This window comes from Gouania willdenowi, chromosome 6, assembly GCF_900634775.1.
Source record: "Gouania willdenowi chromosome 6, fGouWil2.1, whole genome shotgun sequence".
Classification (NCBI taxonomy): domain Eukaryota; kingdom Metazoa; phylum Chordata; class Actinopteri; order Blenniiformes; family Gobiesocidae; genus Gouania; species Gouania willdenowi.
This window is the reverse complement of record NC_041049.1, coordinates 3,417,286-3,435,752: the sequence shown is the minus strand read 5'-3', so window position 1 is coordinate 3,435,752 and position 18,467 is coordinate 3,417,286. Positions and strand designations below refer to the sequence as shown.

The 18,467-nt window shown below is 35.0% G+C and overlaps 2 protein-coding genes across 10 annotated transcripts in view; one reads left to right on the top strand and one right to left on the bottom strand.

Annotated features, from left to right (window-relative positions):
* ppfia2 (PTPRF interacting protein alpha 2) overlaps window positions 1–16,381 on the top strand; it is a 126,758-nt gene extending 110,377 nt beyond the window's left edge. For 2 of the 8 annotated variants that reach the window (XM_028451215.1, XM_028451213.1), the window contains 10 exons: window positions 1,119–1,319; window positions 4,632–4,694; window positions 5,800–5,832; window positions 6,164–6,339; window positions 7,602–7,699; window positions 7,822–7,997; window positions 8,160–8,228; window positions 8,548–8,704; window positions 13,250–13,338; window positions 14,187–16,381. In XM_028451215.1, the coding sequence (XP_028307016.1) occupies window positions 1,119–1,319; window positions 4,632–4,694; window positions 5,800–5,832; window positions 6,164–6,339; window positions 7,602–7,699; window positions 7,822–7,997; window positions 8,160–8,228; window positions 8,548–8,704; window positions 13,250–13,308 (1,032 nt within the window). In that variant the 3' untranslated portion in view covers window positions 13,309–13,338; window positions 14,187–16,381. Of the gene's footprint in view, window positions 1–1,118; window positions 1,320–4,631; window positions 4,695–5,799; window positions 5,833–6,101; window positions 6,340–7,601; window positions 7,700–7,821; window positions 7,998–8,159; window positions 8,229–8,547; window positions 8,705–11,068; window positions 11,123–13,249; window positions 13,339–14,186 lie in introns of those variants that run through there. The other 6 variants (XM_028451220.1, XM_028451217.1, XM_028451216.1 and 3 more) reach the window with 6 other exon arrangements.
* A 534-nt stretch (window positions 16,382–16,915) lies between these two features.
* acss3 (acyl-CoA synthetase short chain family member 3) overlaps window positions 16,916–18,467 on the bottom strand; it is a 33,758-nt gene continuing 32,206 nt past the window's right edge. Inside the window, exons 15-16 of one of the 2 annotated variants that reach the window (XM_028451222.1) lie at window positions 17,960–18,135; window positions 16,916–17,524 (exon numbers count right to left, since the gene is read on the bottom strand). In XM_028451222.1, the coding sequence (XP_028307023.1) occupies window positions 17,453–17,524; window positions 17,960–18,135 (248 nt within the window). In that variant the 3' untranslated portion in view covers window positions 16,916–17,452. The remainder of the gene's footprint in view (window positions 17,525–17,959; window positions 18,136–18,467) is intronic. The other variant, XM_028451221.1, reaches the window with a different exon arrangement.

Sequence of the window (18,467 nt, the reverse complement as noted above, 5' to 3'; positions counted from 1 at the left end):
GCTGTGATTGTGTGTACTTTTCTGTAATTTTTTTACATTTATGTCTATTTTTGTCTGTTTTTAGTCATATTTTTGTATTTATCTTGTATTGTTGGTGTCCTTTTCTGCTTTTTCACTCATTTTGTGTATTTTTATTGTTGTTTTAGAAATCTGTTTTTTTTTTGTTTTTGTCATTAACTGTTTTAGGAGTTAGATTGGTGTGCTATAATTTTCTGTGTTTTTGGAGGTAATTTGTCTGTATTTCTGTATTTTTGAGTCACTTTCTGTATTTTTCTTGTTTTAGACATTTTTTGTTTGTTTTTGTGTATTTGTTGTCATTTTCTTAATTTGTCTGGCATTTTGTGGGTTTTTGTTGTGATTTCGTGTGGTTTTGCTGTGATTGTATGTACTTTTATCTATTTCTTTTTTTTACAATTATGTGAATTTTGGTTATTGTGTTTTTATAAAAAATTTGTTGTTGTGTGTTTTTTGAGAAATTATTTTGTATTTTTGGCATTTTCTTGTTAAAAAATAGTTTGTTTAATTTTGTGTACTTGTCATTTTCTTAATTTCTTTTTGCTGTTTTCTATGTTTTGGTAGTTATTTTGTGTGTATTTCTTGTTTTTACATCTTTTTGTGTGTTTTTTGAGTGTTTATGTGTATTTGTGTTGCTATTTTGCATGTCTGTTGTCTTCTATATCTCTGTTACTTTATCTTATTTTCATAATCTATAGTATAGTATTTTTGTTGTTGTTTTGTGTGTTTCTGGTGTCTTTTTCTGGGAAGATTCTTTTGGCCATTTTGTGTATTTTTGTTTTGTATTTTTCTTGTTATTGTGTATGTTTTTCTGTATATTTAATTTTAATTTTTATTCATTTTGTGTATTTTTGTGGTTTTTCTTGTTTTTCTTATTTTTTTCAACCTTTAGAATAATCAAATCATGTCTTACGCCCCCTAGTGTTCAATAATGGCTCAGACTTGGACTGATATTCAAGCTGCTGACAGACATTTGACATTTTTTAGCTGTTTTGTATTGAAATAATTATTTGTCCCTGTTTATAAGTCATATAGTGAAGCAGAATTATTTATCTAATGTCAGCAACTGTAGTGATCTTACTGGTACATTTTCTATCTTTAAGTTGTGGTTAGGAATGCCGGCGTGGTACGTAGCGGCGTGCCGCGCTAATGTGAAGAGCGGTGCAATCATGTCGGCTCTGTCCGACACTGAAATCCAGCGGGAGATCGGAATCAGCAACCCTCTGCACCGGCTCAAGCTCCGCCTCGCCATCCAGGAAATGGTCTCCCTCACCAGCCCGTCAGCCCCGCCCACGTCCAGAACCGTGAGTCCGACAGCATGTTTGGTTGCACGGAAGCAGCCGGAAAATAGTCCAACAAATATTTGCTGTGTGGTGTTTGAAGCTTGGGATTAAAATGAGATCAGGGAGTATTCACACCACCACATTAACATTCAAACGTGTGACTTATATCCAGGTGCGACTACTTTGTTTGGATTTTTGCTAAAAAATGACACATTTCATGTAAATATTGATTAGAAAATCCCAAATGTATCCAAATATCTTTATTATTTCACTTTGTCCTGTTTTCTACTTACATTTTACAATATTATAACACGTTTCAATTGTAGCACGTTAGCAACTTAGCTAATATAGCTAGCTCAGTGCAAAAACCCAGACTTTTTGAGTCTGTCCTGTTTTACCCGGACATGTCCTCTTCTGGCTGGATTTTAAAATGTCCGGGTTTCCCAGGGACCCTGAATGCATCTCAGGAACATGTTACTTTAAACTCTGCTACTAATTTGCTCTATCGGAGAAATTTCACCAGTTTCTGAAAGCTGTGAAGTTGCTATTTAAAGCCAGTATCATGTCATTACGGTAATTATTTGGACACGTGAGGGAATCATTAAAGATGCAGCAGAGAGAAGAGAAAGACTAAGGCTGTGTTGTAAATATCATACTCACGTACTAATCATAGTAAGTCTGACGACAAAATGAGTATGTAGTGCGTTCACATTAGATACAAGATGGATTGAAAGAGACCAAATACTGGTGGATTTAATGACAAAATGTTAGCAGGAAGATAAAGGAGAGGGTTTGAAAAAGAAGGAACCACTGGGAGAAACTTAGAATGTATGAAGTTAGGGGTAAAATAAGGTACATTTCTGGATGAATATATGTTGTTTTTCTTTTCTTTAGCTAGTATTTACATGTGTGTACATTATTTTTTTTATGCTTTTTAAACATTGTGTACAAGTTAATTATCTACTATATTGTATTTTGCCGTAACAATGTAGATTCAAGAAAACTACCCTAACGTTTCTACTGCTGATTTTAATTCAGATTTAAATCCTGGTTGTTTTCTGCTGCATTATTTAATCACGTAAAGCACATTAAAATGCCTTGTGTATGAAATGAGCTTTACAAATACATTAGCCTTGCCGTATGTGAGCGCTATTAAAGCTAGCTCAGTGCAAAAATTTAAATTATGCTAAAATGTACTTTTCCCCTTTTTAAAAATGTTTTATTAAAATTGATAAACTCTTTCTATCATGGCCTGAACAAATAAAATGTAAAAGTAACTCAGCACAAATCCTTTTCGCAGACATCCACATTGTAATGCATGCCGCTAACTAGCTTATCATGCTAAAATGATGCTAAAATGAGTAAATATGAGAACCCTAGAGATTTAGCTTAATTTTTCTCAACTCGATCTAGTTTATTCTAGATTATTCTTTACTCTATACTTCATAGGCTACATATAAAACCTTTCACTTCAAACTCTGTTACACAAACTTTTTTTTTTGGATGTTAGCAACAAAAAATGGGTCGCATTTCCTGTCCCTGAAGCAAATGTTTGTTGAACAGAATGTTTTTGGGCTTCCTGCACCACACCTTCACACGTGGTTTTCCATTTGTCAGCACATTTTTTTATCTTATGCTTAGTCATAAGTAAACGAATATTACTGTGGGACTGTGGGAAACCTGCCTGTAAAGCCCCAGTGTGTGTGTGTGTGTGTGTGTGTGTGTGTGTCCACTCACTTTAGCTCTGCCGTTAGCTTCACTGCTCCCTGTTGTCATGGTAATTGCATCCTTCCTCCAAAGACTCTGCACTTTCTTAACGATAGTACAGCAGAGACTAACATGAACACACACACCAACTGTGTGTCCCATTTATCATCTTTACACTGGTGTGTCTGCAGATACAATGTTTTAACTTTAAACCCAAGTCTGACTGTTTTCCCCAAAGTGAAGCTTTCTTTTAAAATGTTTTAATAATGCGTCTAAACTCTGTCGTTTTGGCCTCAAAGCCACACAATTAAAATGTCAACTTCTGAACCCAAATATTTCATCATCTTTAAGCTGATGATGATAAATAATGAGTCACAATTGTTTCCATTTAAAATGTATATAACGACTTATACAGCAAAGCGACTTAAGTGCCAAGAACGGGCTAAAAAAAAGCAAAATCAGATAAAAATTTCACAAATTAAATTAAATTAATTAAACCAATATACAATATAATGTAAAATACAATACAGTATAAAGATATGTATATATATATGGTCTACAAGATATACAGTATCTAACAATATTCACACACAAAATACTGAAAACAGCTACTAGTCTGTGACTTTATAAAGATTTTAAGGCCTGTATCGCCATCTAGTGAGTAAAATGTGAATTGGCCATTTTCGTTTTGGTCGCTCCTTTATATCAGTGTTTCTCAAATGGGGGTACATGTAGCTCTAGGGGTACGCGATGGCATTACAGGGAGTACTTGAGAGAGAGAGAGGAAAATTAACAAATGTGAGCATGAAAAATATGGATTTTATCATGTTTTTTTGTTAAAAATGATGATCATAATGATGATGGAGATAATGTAGATTAGAACATGAAATGAAAATATAAAAGGTCAGTGTTGGTCTCACGTTGCAGGAGGGAAACGATCAGAAATGATAAAAAGTATAGAAATAAATCTATTCTGGAGGCACTAAATCAATGTTTTTTAACCTTGGGGTTGAGCTTTTTTGAGCTTTTAACCTTGTTACAATGTTAATTCCTCATCAAAAACACCCCCAAAGTATTATTGAGTTTTCTCCCTGCATCTCTGAGCTGCTGCTCCGCCCTTTTCTGAAAAACGAGCGGTCAGACTTTTGTGACATCACAAAGAACAAATTATTCATTATTTTCATTTTTCTTTAGTCAAAGAGAGGTTAAATATATTCTGATATGACTTATAGACCAAATATTATGGCAATAAAAGGAGTTAGAATATTATTGTGTTACTTCCTCTTCTTATCTTAGTGGTGTGATTGAAGCTGTTATTCCTGCCAGCAGGGGGCAGTGCTGACTCAGCTTTATTTTGCCTGTGCGGTTATTGTCACTAACATGTTGTGTGTTTGTTGTCGTGCATGCACGTGTTGTGTACGTGTGCGACTCCCCGTGCAGAGCATGTGTTTGTCTGTTTGTTGCCCTTTGACCTCTGACGGGTTACCATTATCTGACCGTGATGCTACGACGCTATTGGCTTACAGTGGTGCTGCTCTTCTTCTTTAACACTGCTTGCCCCTCCCACCGGACTCCGCCTACTACCAATCCTGCTGCTCCGTCTCTCTGGCTCCGCCCCCTCTGTAGCCGTCAGGCAACGTGTGGGTGACCCATGAGGAGATGGAGACCATGGCGGCTCCTTCCAGAACGGTCAGTGTGTGTGTGTGTGTGTGTGTGTAGTTTGGGGGGAACTGGAAACTCTGGGATTAACAAAGCCTGGATTTATTGAGTTAGACCAAAGATGAGCCCACTATTCTTATCTTTGTCAACATTCATGTCAGCATTTTTGGACTAATTTTGTGTATTTTTGTCATACTTTTGAGGGGTTTTTTCTATAATTTTGTTATGATGTGTTTTTTGTCTTCAACTTGTTTTTTTCTTTCATCTTCTTGGTTTTTGGAGTTATTTTGTGTATTTTTAATGTTGTTTTGTGTTTTTGTGTGTTTTTTGTGTTATATGTCAGTTTGTGTGTTTTTGTTGTCGTTTTGTTTTTGTTTTTTTAATTATTTGGTTTTGTGTGTTTTTTGAGTGACTGTTTTTTTGTTGTACTTTTGAGGGTATCTTTCTCTAATTTTGTTTTGCGTGTTTGGAGTCATGTTGTGTATTTTCTGTAAATTTTTTATGTTTTTTTTTGCATTTTGTGTATTTCTGCTGCTGTTTTTTTCTTTTTGTGTATTTTAAGGTTTTTTGTGTTACGATTCAGTTCGTGTATTTTTGTTGTCATTTTACTTGTATATTTTTTTCTTATTTATGTTGTCATCTTGTGTATTTTTGTAGTACTTTTAATTTGTTGTTTTTTCTGTCATTTTATTGTTATGCATGCAATGAGTCATTTTGTATTTTTTGTCATCGTTTTCTATATTCTTGTGTATTTTAGTGCTTTTTGTCAGACTTTCAAGTTTTGGTTTTTTTTCTGTAATTATGTTGTTTTGCGTTTGATGAGTCATTTTGTATTTTTTGTGTATTTTTTTTCTTCCTGGTTTTCTAGATCCTTATGTATTTTTTTATCGTCTTGGTTTTTGGAGTCATTTTGTCTATTTATGTTGTCCTTTTGTGTATTATTGAGTCATTTTGTATGTTTTATTGTGTATTTTTGCTGTTGAGATGTTTGTGTGCGTGTGTTTTTTGCAATTCTGTGAAAATTAGACCATGTTTGATTTACTTACTTTGATGAAAAAAAATCAATCTTTAATGTAATCTTTTCCATCAGTTTAATGTGATGTATTTTTCCTCTTTTGTCTTGTGTTTGACGCAGAAATCTCAGTCTGAGGAAGGAAGCTGGGCTCAGGTAAACATTAACTTAACCCTGTTTTTTATTCCTGTTAATAATGATCAGAAAAGTGAAAACTTTAATTTCAGTCCATCTTTTAATTTTCATTAAATCCTACACATTATATTTTGACTTATGCTACTGCAGCTAAATACGCTTTGTTTTTGTTAAATGCTGAGGAAAGTAAGGGTTTATTTTCCAGACTATACAACGTTGATACATTTGTTACTTAAAAATGAGGGAGTGCCTAATATTCTGAAGCGACTTATCTGTGAGATGTTTGTCAGATGTCTTTGTGAATGCATAGTGGCTTCACACGTTGCCGTGGCGACGCCCTCTAACCCCTCAGACCCTGGCGTACGGTGACATGAACCACGAGTGGATCGGGAACGTGTGGCTGCCCAGTCTGGGTCTGCCCCAGTACCGCAGCTACTTCATGGAGTGTCTGGTGGACGCTCGCATGCTGGACCACCTGACCAAGAAGGACCTGAGGGTCCACCTGAAGATGGTGGACAGCTTCCACAGGTACGTGCACACACACACACACACACACAATATTATTATTGTATTACAATACATTTTCACATTTTTTTAATATTTTCTTAAATATCTAATTTAATATATCAGGTATTGTATATTTTTTCAATATAAAAATATGTATTCAAATGTTATAGAATTATATATATATATATATAGTAGGGATGTAACGATTAATCGTAAGGCAGTTAAAAATCGATTCATTGGTATCACGATTGATATCGATCTTCTGAAAATTGAATCGCAGTACTTTTTTTAACCATCAGGGGGCGCTATCTAGAAGTGTAGGCGGCGGGCGGAGTCTGCTAATACTTTCTTTCTGGCCGCCTTCTACTCTTAAATATGTTAATAAATGATTCATTGCCCCTTTAGCACCGAAAGAATATCTGTAATATTACATGAATATCTGTAAAAGTCACGTTATTCTATTAGCTCTGTCTGCTAGCATAGCATCTCTTCTTCACTGCTCGATTTGCTGCATGCCAACCGACCACTGGGTTACCAGCGCCCTCTGCTGGTCCAAACAAATATCTGACGTAAATACAGGGCAATGACGTTTTTTTTTTTTTTTTTTTTAAAGTCCAATTGTTAAGGCACAAAATACATTTTCAGTTGCACTTTTAAAAAGAAAAAGAACTATTACGCAGTTTTGCATTGTTTATTATAGAACCAGAATTTAAATTAATAAGCTTCTTCTTCATTTGTATTATCCCTTTATTTATTTTATTCAAGATTTATTTTTAGTTAAATTGCATTATTTTGAACAGTTTATCAAGGGATTCTTTTGACAATGAAAAATAAAAGGAAAATAGTACAGTATTTTCTTAAAATAAATCGTGAGAGAATCGTATCGTGAACCCAGTATCGTGAATCGAATCGTATCGGGAGTTGAGTGAATCGTTACATCCCTAATATGTAGTGATATGTTACTTTAAATTAATATATAGATATTATAATAATATGATTTATTATAGTATAAAATAAAAAAAATATTATACCTGTATTAAATTAAATTATATTTTTTGTCTTTTTTGGAACTCAAAGCTGCTTTACATAAAACCAACACAAATAAAGAAAAGAAAGAAAAAATAGGAAAAATGGGTTATTGGGGTTTTTAAAGTAATTATTTTATTATCTAGTATTTTGAATATTTGTACACAAGTTTTGGAGTAAATATTTATGCATTTAAAATGCTCTTAGAATTCAAAACAATGTATTTTTGTGTGTGTGTGTGTGTGTGTGTGTGGTAGGACCAGTTTACAGTACGGCATCATGGGTTTAAAGAAGCTCAACTACGACAGGAAGGAGCTGGAGAGACGCCGTGAGCAGAGTCAGCACGAGATGAGAGGTGCGTTCCCACAAAACAGCCTGAAGGAGGCGCTGTGACGTCCAGTCTGAACCCGTGTGTGTGTGTGTGTGTGTGTGTGTGTGTGTGTGTGTGTGTGTGTGTGTGTGTGTGTGTTCCCACAGACGTCCTGGTTTGGAGCAACGAGCGTGTGATCCGCTGGGTGCAGAGTGTGGGTCTGAGGGACTACGCCAACATCCTGTTGGAGAGCGGCGTGCACGGAGCGCTGGTCGCACTGGACGATAACTTTGATTATAGCAGCCTCGCATTACTGCTGCAGATACCCAATCAGAACACTCAGGTACTACATAGTACACTCAGATACTACATAAAACACTCAGGTACCACATAAAACACTCAGGTACCACATAAAACACTCAGGTACTACATAGAACACTCAGGTACTACATAGAACACTCAGGTACTACATAAAACACTCAGCTAACCTGTTTTCTTGGTTCAGGCTCGTCAGATCCTGGAGCGGGAGTACAACAATCTTCTGGCTCTGGGAACAGATCGCAGACTAGACGAGGTGAGGAAGTTAGTTTGTAGCTGATACTCAGCATTGCTGGGTGCGTCTTTCAGAATAAAACGTATTCTTTCACATTAATCCTTCACACTGTGGGTAATCTTTGCATGTCATCAAGTTTACTGGTGTAGTGGTGAAACCGGTGTCCTTTTTAACTGATGACTGAGTTTTGAGAACAACCAGCTAATATTCAAGACACCAGTCGATTCTAAACACCAGTGGGGCAAACTTGTCAATACTAAATGGCACAGGTTGTGCTCCTCACATACATCAGCCTTGAAATAAAGTGCTGAGTCATTGTTTGTGTAATTATCTTTGTCAGTGCGACGACAAAGGTTACCGAGGTCCTTCGTGGCGACGACAGTTTCCTCCTCGGGACGTGCACGGTATCAGTATGATGCCCGGGTCCGCAGAGACGCTCCCTGCAGGGTTTCGACTCACGGCCACGTCGGGTCACTCTAGAAGGCTGCCCCCTGAAGGTGAGCCTCTGTCATTACATCTATAACTCACTCAGTGGTTCCTTTATTAATGAGGATGCAGGTGCTGGCACGTCATTGAACACTGCATTAGCATTAGCTATCATTAACATTAAGCTAGTATTAGCATTTACGAGCATTAGCCTAACAATAATATTAACTAGCTTTAGCACTAGCTAGCATTAGCTAACATTAGCATTGACCTAGCATTAGCATTTGCTAGCATTAGCCTAACATCAGCCATAGCCTAATATTTGCATTTGCTAGCAATAACCTAGCATTCGTTGAACATTAGCATTAGCCTAGTATTATCAATAGCCTACCATGAACATTAACCTAGCAATAGCACTAGCTAGCATTAGCTAACATTAGCATTAACCTAGCATTAGCATTTGCTAGCATTAGCCTAGTATTATCGTTAGCCTATCATTAACATTAACCTAGCAATAGCATTTACTAGCATTAACCTAGCATTAAACAAACATTAACATTAACCTCGTATTAACATTAACATTAACCTAGCACTAACTTAGCAATAGCATTCGCTAGCATTTACCTAGCATTAGCCGAATATTAACATTAGCATTGTATTAACATTAGTCTAGCATTAACATTAACCTAGCATTAACCTAGCAATAGCATTAGCTAGCATTTACATTAACCTTGCAATAGGATGCAGGTGCTGGCCCGTGTCATTGAACACTCCATTCACCTATTAGTATTCGTCTAACATTAGCATTAACCTAGAATTATCATTAGCTGGCATTAACATTAGCCTAGCATTAACCTAGCAGTAGCATTAGCTAGCATTTACTTAGCATTAACACTAGCCTAACTAAGCATTTGCGAGCATTAACCTAATATTAGCATTAGCATAGCAATAACCTAGCAGTAGCATTTGCCTAGCATTAACACTAGCCTAGCATTAGCCTAGCATTAACATTTTGTTCGCAAAGATTTTTAGGTGAAAATTGGACTTGCTCTACTCTAAAAATGAGATCGTAAAAAAAAAAAAAATTTGGTCAAAAGCGGAAGGAGTTGAAACGCGCCAAGATTCTGTGACGGAAGAAAAAAACGTATAACAATAAATTTCTTCTGTCAGAATGTTGACGCGTTTCAACTCTTTCAGCATTTTATCAAGTTTTTTTTTTTTATATAATTTTTTGATTCAAACATTTCCTCATTTATTTCGATTGGGAATTTCAGCGTTTTAAGAATTAACGGTTTCAACTTTGAACTTCAGCTGTTCGGCCATTCTTCAACGGATTTTAACCATTCAATTTTTTAAATATTTAGCTGTCGGTTGTCTTTCAACTGTAATTCAACTTTTATTTATCATCAACAGTTTTTGACCTACAGCCCTTTATCTGCAGTGACTTTTCAGATCCAATCCCGTTTTTTAGAGCCAAGAGCTTGTTAAGCTAGAGTGGAGCAGGTCCAATTTTAACCTAAAAATCTATGTGAACAAATTGTCATAGCTTCCAAAATCTTCAACCCAGAGTCCTAATTTTCTCAAAAGTAGTAGCTATATCTGTCTAGCCGCTCACTATACCACATTTTTTATGATAAATTAACTGGTTTTTGAAATATCAAGCCTTAAATTAAGCTAATCCCACAAATCTGCAGGTTTTTTTTTTTCATTTATAGATTTGTCAGGCTTTAATGCTACTGTAGGCTAATGCTAACGCTTGGTTAATGCTAATGCTAGGTTAATGATAATGCTAGCTAATACTAATGTCAAAGTTAGGCTAAGGATAATGCTTGGCTAATGGTAATGTTAATGCTAGGTGAATGCTAATGCTAGACTAATGCTAGCTAATGTCAAAGTTAGGCTAAGGATAATGCTTGGCTAATGGTAATGTTAATGCTAGGTGAATGCTAATGCTAGACTAATGCTAGCTAATGTCAATGTTAGGCTAATGCTATGTTAATGTTAGGTGAATGCTAATGCTAATGTTAGCTAATGCTAAAGCTAACGCAGTGTACAATGACAAGGGCCAGCGCCAGCATTCTCACTTGCATTTTCTTCAGGAAATGCAAATATTCTTTTTGTTTATCTTCTTGTTTTCTCTTTAACTAAACATTCACATTGAAACAGTAATTGTGTGTTTACTGTGTACTTCAGTGTACATGTGAATATATACAGTATGTGTTGTGTTGCTAAATACAACTGATGATTCCACATCAGAAGAAATACCACATTTGCAGGCACAAAGAAAACCAACCTGGCAACGCAGCTCCTTCAAACAGTGACGGTTTATCTCCTCCGTAGGGTTAAAGAAAGTAACAAAGTTGATTTTAAAAAGCTTGGTTGGATGGAGTGAGGAAGTATTTGTACTGTGTGCTGACTGTGTCTCTGTTCCTCAGTGCTCTATGAGCTGGATGACTGTCCTGACGTCGTGTATTTGGATTGGTTTGAAGGTTAGCCACGCCCCCTCTGAGGGCCGAGCTCATTGGTCCTTGACTTCCCCACGTGTGCCCTCATGTTGACTGGCTCTGATGTGTGTTTCCTCTCCTTCATAAACCATCCAATCATCCAGTCTCTCCCTTTATTATCCAAACACAGTCGTTCACTGGGACGATCAATAAATAGTTTGACCCTGGTTTGACCTTGCAGGGTGTGATGACATCTTTAGTCTGTATTTAGTCTGGTTCTTTGTCACTTTTTAGTCTGTTTTTATTCAGCTTTTTGTTTGTATTTAGTTGGTTTTTACTCTGTATTTAGTCAGTTTATATTCTGTTTTTAGCTTGTATTTAGTCAGTTTTTAGTCTGTTTTTAGTTTGTTTTTAGTCTGTTTTTATTTGGATTCAGTCTGTTTTCAGTCGTGTTTTTTTTTTGGTTTCTAGTTTATATTTAATCTTTTTTTCAGTTTGCTTTGGTCTGTTGTTACTTGTTGGTCGTTTTTTATTTTGTATTTTATTTGTATTTACGATGCTATCAGTTTGCATTTTGTTCATTTTCAGTCTGTTGTTGTTTGGTCTGTTTTTAGGTTGAACTGATTAAAGGCGTAATGACTTCTACGTGTCTTAATAGCAGGAACGTTTACTGCCTAGCATTATACACATATATTTACAGTATATTAATTCACCTTTTACTCACTAGATGGCACTGCTGGACACATTGCGCCACCAATTTTAAATTAAAAAAAGTTGTAAATATGAACATTTCAAGAGTATTTAATGAAATATCATTTGATTTAATGATATATTTTGTGTCCCAGGTTTAGATAAGCCTGCTGTGTGAAACCAGCTGTGGATTAGTTTAGTCTGTGAGGATGAGGGAAGCTGTTGTTGTGCATCATTACTGTGACGTTAAAAGAGTTTTCTGACTTTAATCACAGGATGTCGTCAGTGATGAAGCATCGTTTTGTCTCAAAGCTTAAGATTTAAAACTCAACGTAAAACAATGACATCTGTGATGTTTGGTTAGAGTTCTCCTTTAACTCTGTGTGTGTGTGTGTGTGTCCTGTACTCACTCCTTTTCCCCTGAAGGTGGCGCTACCAGACATTACCGTCACATTTCCTTTTTCCACATGTTCCTACATAAAGAATGTAATGCTAACTTTTGACCTTTGGTATAAATGATGCCTGAGGTGTTAGCGGCTAACGATTAGCGAACCATCCTTTCGCTGAATTACATGTTAAACTCAAACTCGTCGACTTTTACGTTTTAGATACTTTTGTTTAAATGTATAAACAATACACATTTATCATCTGAGCAACGTGACACAAACGTGTTTTTATCTGATCTGACGGTCACATTTTTATTTTTTTATTTTGTCATTTACGGCAGTCACTTTACGTGATTTTATATTTTTGTTGCCATTTTGTGTGTTTTGGTTTAATTTTGTGTATTTTTCTGTCATTTAGTGTATTTCTTGTTGTTTTGTGTGTTTTTGGTAGTAATTCTACTGTGTTTTTTAATTCTGTCATTTAGTGTATTTTTCCGTCACTGTGCAATTTTGTATTTTTATTGCCATTTTGTGTTTTAGTTTAATTTAGTGTAGTTTTCTGTAATTTTGTGTTTTTGTTGCCATTGTTTTGTGTATTGTTTGATTCATTTTGTGTAATTTTTTCTGCCATTGTGTGTATTTTTGTATGATTTTTTTTGTTTTTTTTATATAATTTTTGAAGTAATTTTGTGTTTCTCTTATTTTCTTGTTTGTTAGAATATCAATTCTTATTTTAAAAAGCATGTCATTTCTTTAGAATGTAATACATTCCCCTAAGTCTTTTTTTTTTTTTTTTAAATAAATTACCTTTAATAACATTGCTGATCGTTTTTTATTTTCAGTGTTTTTGAGTCGGCAACAATATTTCTGCCTTTTTTTTTGACTCTTTTTCCTTTTTTACGTTGTGTTTTTCATTTTTTTGTCTATTCACATTTTTGCTAAATTCGCAGTGTTCGCGACACTAAACACTAATGCCTTTTTTCCTAACGGGAACACCTTGACCATAAAGAGCTCTCCTGTGAACGTGAATGTGTTTGTTGTTGTTGTTTGTGGGCGTGGCCTAAACATAGCTTACGCCCTCCGTCTCCCCCTGCAGTCGGATCGTCGACGGTGCAGCGACTGGACAGCTCCACGGTGAGAACCTACTCCTGCTGAGAGGATGAACCAGACCTTAAACTGTACGCTGTATGTAACCCCACGCCGACGCCTGCTTTGTCCAACTCATCGCTAACGCTAATGCTAAAGCTCGCTAAAAATAAAAACACCTGGAGAATCCAGGACGGAGGTTTTCTGGGACAGTATCTTGTCTAATCTTCAAATTTTTACTAAATAACGATTAGCTACAAAAAAAACGCTGAGTCACTTATCAACATACAAACGTTTTTTTTTTTTGATGAATCAACAGGAATTTCGTGACATCAGACTGTGATTTTTTTTTTTTAAATTAAAGTACATTGTTTATTATTATATAATATAATTAAAAAAAAACATTTATGATGCTGAAATTCTATGATGTTTAAATAAATATTGTACTATTGCAAAAAATATACATAATTAATAATCTTTAGTTTCCACTCTGCAGTTTCTTCAGAATATTACCGGTTGATTATTTCAAATCTTTCCATAAGATTTATCTTAGTTTTTAGAGAAAAAAATAAAATGAACATATTTTTCAGCAAATAAAAATATATTAAATAGTGATTTAAAAATGTGAGGTTAAAAAAAAAAGTTAATGCTTCTTTGCGAAGAAATAAAATAAATATATCGAAAATTATTCAGTTAATTTTTTTCTGTAATCCGTTTTAATTTATATGAGCAAAAATCTTATTGTACGATTATTGTGATGTTTTACAGCTGTTTTTATTGCTTGTTTTTTTTCATGTCGTTTTTTATTCATGAAAGTTTAACAGTATTAAAGTCCATTTTTTAAATTGTTTATTCTAAATCTACACTTTGAGTTTTTTTTTTTTTAGACGGAATTAAATTAAAAATAATAACGTTGGACTATTCTTTGACAACCATGTCATTCTCAGCTTCCTTTCTGAACGCTGACGTTTGATTGGAGCTGCTGGACGGGCTGATCCGAGGAGGAACCAATCAACACACTGCCAAGAAGCTCCGCCCCCCTCGGTACCAACAGGTGCTATTGTGTCCGTTTCTACCTTTTACGTGTACAGTTACATGTCCAAACATTATGTTCTGTGTATTTCCTCGACAGGAGACGTGTTGCTTTCATGTAAATGATTATAAATACACAGTTTTTAATATATAAATATATGTATATGTATAAATATATAAAAAAAAATATACATACACAGGTCTATGTATAAAGATATTCGTCCCTGCCACCTCATTTAGTGGACCATAGATTAATATATGCTGCTCTTTAAACTCCCCACATACCCTCGGACTTCTCAAGACCATTTTTGTACATAATATGGTTTTATTTTTTCATTGTGATGATGATGATGATGATGATCCATGTGTGAAAGTCTGACCCCTGGTGGTCAAGAATTACACTGTAAAACTCTGAGAAACTGCTTTTCTTGAACAAAGTGGAACAAAAGAGAGAATAGAGGAACGTTTTTGATACGTCGTTATATCGACTGCGTGTGAACAAAGTCAAGAAAATATCGCACAAAACCAGGGATGTGTAATATTTACTTTTATTAGCCGATACTGTCCAACACTTAACACGTCTGATTTGGATATTGACGATATACGTTGGCTATTTTACCCCCAAAACTAATCTTCAATCACGTCATGGATTTGCAATCTAGACGATGTTTTATCGACAGAAAACCAAACGATTATTATGCTAATATCAGGCAGAATGGTGTTGTCGGACATCTCTTCGTAAAAAGGTAATAATGACAATGAGAAAGTCTGCCCCCTGGTGGTTAACGATTACACTCTGAAACCCTGAGAAACTGATTTTTTTTTTTTGGAAAACAAGTGAAAAAAAAGAATGAATCAAGACGAGCATTTTGATATGAACTTATCAGAGCGTGTGCGAACATACTCAAGAAAATATCGCACAAAACCAACACTATCCGATATTGACTTTTTCCGCTGATATACCGACACCTAATTGCTCTATATCGACCGATACAGATGTACGAAAGTTTTTGAAATTAAAATGAGGTTACATTAAAGATCTCCAATCAAGGCTTTCGTTTATCGGATTTACATTTTTGACAATAAGCCCTGATGTTGATGTGTAACAATGTTACCTTCATATACAAATATCAGGCCGATATTATTGTTTGGTCAAAAACTTTACTTTAAAACTCTGAGAAAAGAGAAAATCCAGATGAGCTTTTTGATAAATCTTCATCAAAACTGTGAACAAGCCCAAGAAAATATTGACCGAAACCGGCGACATCCGATATTTACCTTATTGTCGATAGTGTCTAAGACTTAAGTTCTGATTCAGACATCAACCCGTTCTGCTATAGGCAGGCTTTTTTTCTGCCTAAAAGTCGAGCTTTCTGATACATCGTAATCAAAACTGAACAAACCCAAGAAAATATTGACCGAAACCGGCAACGTCCGATATTTACTTTATTGTCGATACTGTCCAACACTTAGGTTCTGATTCGGACATCAACCCGTTTTGATATACGCAGGCTTTTTTAGCCTAAAACTACTCTAAGGTCCTATCGTTGATCTCCAATCCAGGCATTACTTTATCTGTCTTTCATTATCAGAAAAAAAAACCCAATATCGATATGCACAACTAATATCAAGCCAATAATATCAGACATTCCTAAAAGAAATGTGTTCTCAGAGAACAAACGTGTCAGCAGTACTGTAAACCTTTAGGTCAACTTTGAGCCGAGCTGGCCTTCTTCCCCTGAAACCCTGAAATAACTGAAAGACTGACGCGCGGGCTCGTGGCGTGCGTAGAGTGTAAATGACCATGTTGAATTGAGGTAACTTCTTAAGTATTAAAAAAAAAAAGAAGAAGAAGAAGAGTTTCCTGTTGCTTGCTGTGACTTACATTTTGGTGTAGCTTTGTTTCCGGCCCGTGCCTTTGTCTTTGAGTTATTTCGGCCTCACAAACTCCTGTTTTTACATTTGCACGAATGATGGGTCTTTTTTTTTTTTTTTTTTAATTTGTGTCCAATTTCTTATTTTTAAATTATTTATTACTTCTTGTACTTTGGTCAAACTAAGTGGTGAGCAAACAGATTTTCATTGTCAATAAAAAGAAAATCTTCTGTCACTTAAAGAGTCAAAAATGTTGTTTTCTTTGTGTTAGATGACATCATCTGCATATTTGTTCATGTTTCATAAGAGCGAGGTCCTAAAACACCACCCAACTAAATACAAGAAAAATACTTTTAAAATATATTTTACAAACCCAAAAAAGTGGTTAATACAAAGTGTATGACCTTCTGATATTAAATTGGAAACGAAGCCTTTAAAAAAAATGGAAACCATTTTTTAAAAAAACATGCAAAGTAATATAAATATTAATATGGTACATTAAAAAAAAAAAACAATGATATGATTTTGCTCTGAATGTCAAAGTGAATTTCTGTGATTGCAACCATGTCGGAAATGAACTGAATAAATAAATTTTAAAAAATGATAATACAAAAGAATACAAAAAACAAAGAAACTTATAAACAAGGTAAAATTCTAGTGTTGCGTGACAAGACATTTCTTTAAAGGAAGTGCATGATTACATAGTTTCTTTAGGGAATAAAATGCTAGAAACATCAATTTATTTTTTTAAACAAACATTTATTTTTAAAACAGGAATGCTTCAAATTTATTCAGATATAAACTAAAAAAAAAAATCACAGAAACAGAAAAAAAATCAACACAAAAATGGTGAAATTCACAGTAAAAAATCTTAATTGGGCAAATGACCTTATTTCAGGAGATTTATCTTTGCCAATCAAGACACATCATGCTGACATCACAGCATTTGTCCAATCAGCAGTCACATGATTTATATGGGGGAGTGGTGGCCTAGTGGTTAAGGAAGTGGGCTTGTAATCAGAGGGTCACCAGTTTGAATCTCTCCCAGACGGTGATGAATTAAGTATGCAGTACATTATTATTAAAAAGGCCTGAAAACAATAAAAAACCAACAAGTTCAACTTCAAATATCAGCCTCTAAAATAATGTATTAGATTTTATAAAGCATTTTATCATAGACACTTTACAGAATTAAGGCATTATTCTTTCACTCCACACTTAATGGTGGTAAGCTACTATTATAAGATAAAGAGTCGTGACCGTTGGTTTTTCTCCATCTTTCATCAGACACTCATGGATTTATTTTTTAACTGCCTTTCGATGTCTTTAAATACCTCGGGGTCTTCGATGGTCGGAGTGATCTGTGAGAAAGGATTGCCTGATTAAAAGGCATAAAAAGAGCAAAAGCCTTGAAAAATTAGGTAAGTCACTAAAACTATTGGAAATATGATAAACACACTTAAACAAAGGTGAGACTGCGAAAATTTAGATAAAATAATAGTAAGATCCTAAAAACTAATGCAAACATGACATAAACACTTAAATTGGGTTTAAACTGCAGTAAGCCTTAAAAAAAGTGAAAAATATCTAAAAAAATACTGAAAACATTTATTGAGGAAAAATGACACAAAAAACTTTTTTTTTTTAAACTTTTTGTTGAGAAAAATGAGAATGAAATCCTAAAAGCACAGTTGAACAGGGATGAGACTAATAATGTAGAAAAAGTTACAAATATTTGTCAGACACTCTAAATCTGAGGTATTCAAGTGTTTTATTTTGAAAAGAAGTATAAAAGTATGTGTGTAGTTTGTACCTTGTAGGGTTTTCCGTTGACCAGGTCAGAGAGCGAGGAGCGAGGAATCTTCCCGGATCGTGTCTTGGGCAGTGCGTGCACAAACAGAACGTCCCTGAAGGAGGCCAAGGGCCCAATGGAGTCTCTGACCAGCTTCACCAACTCAGACACCACCTCCTCATGAGGCTTCTGCACACCTGGAACGAACACACACACAAAGATTTTTTAATTATTTATATGTGAATGTAAAGAGCCCTGTGTGAAAATAAACTGGTTGTTAAGCACATTTTATCACTAAAAACATTTATTTATGCTGCATCAGGGCCCTAATGGTACGACCCGCATGTGCTGTGGCAGGGAGTCTGATCTGTGGATGTGAGATAGACAGCAGCAGGAAACCATGTCTTTCCTCAAGAAAGGAAATAAAGGAAAGGGAGAGAAGGTGAAATGAGGGAAATCAACTGTTTAATCAATTCTTCAGCTTAAAAACACGTCTTTTTTTTAGGTTATATATTATTTCGATTGAAAT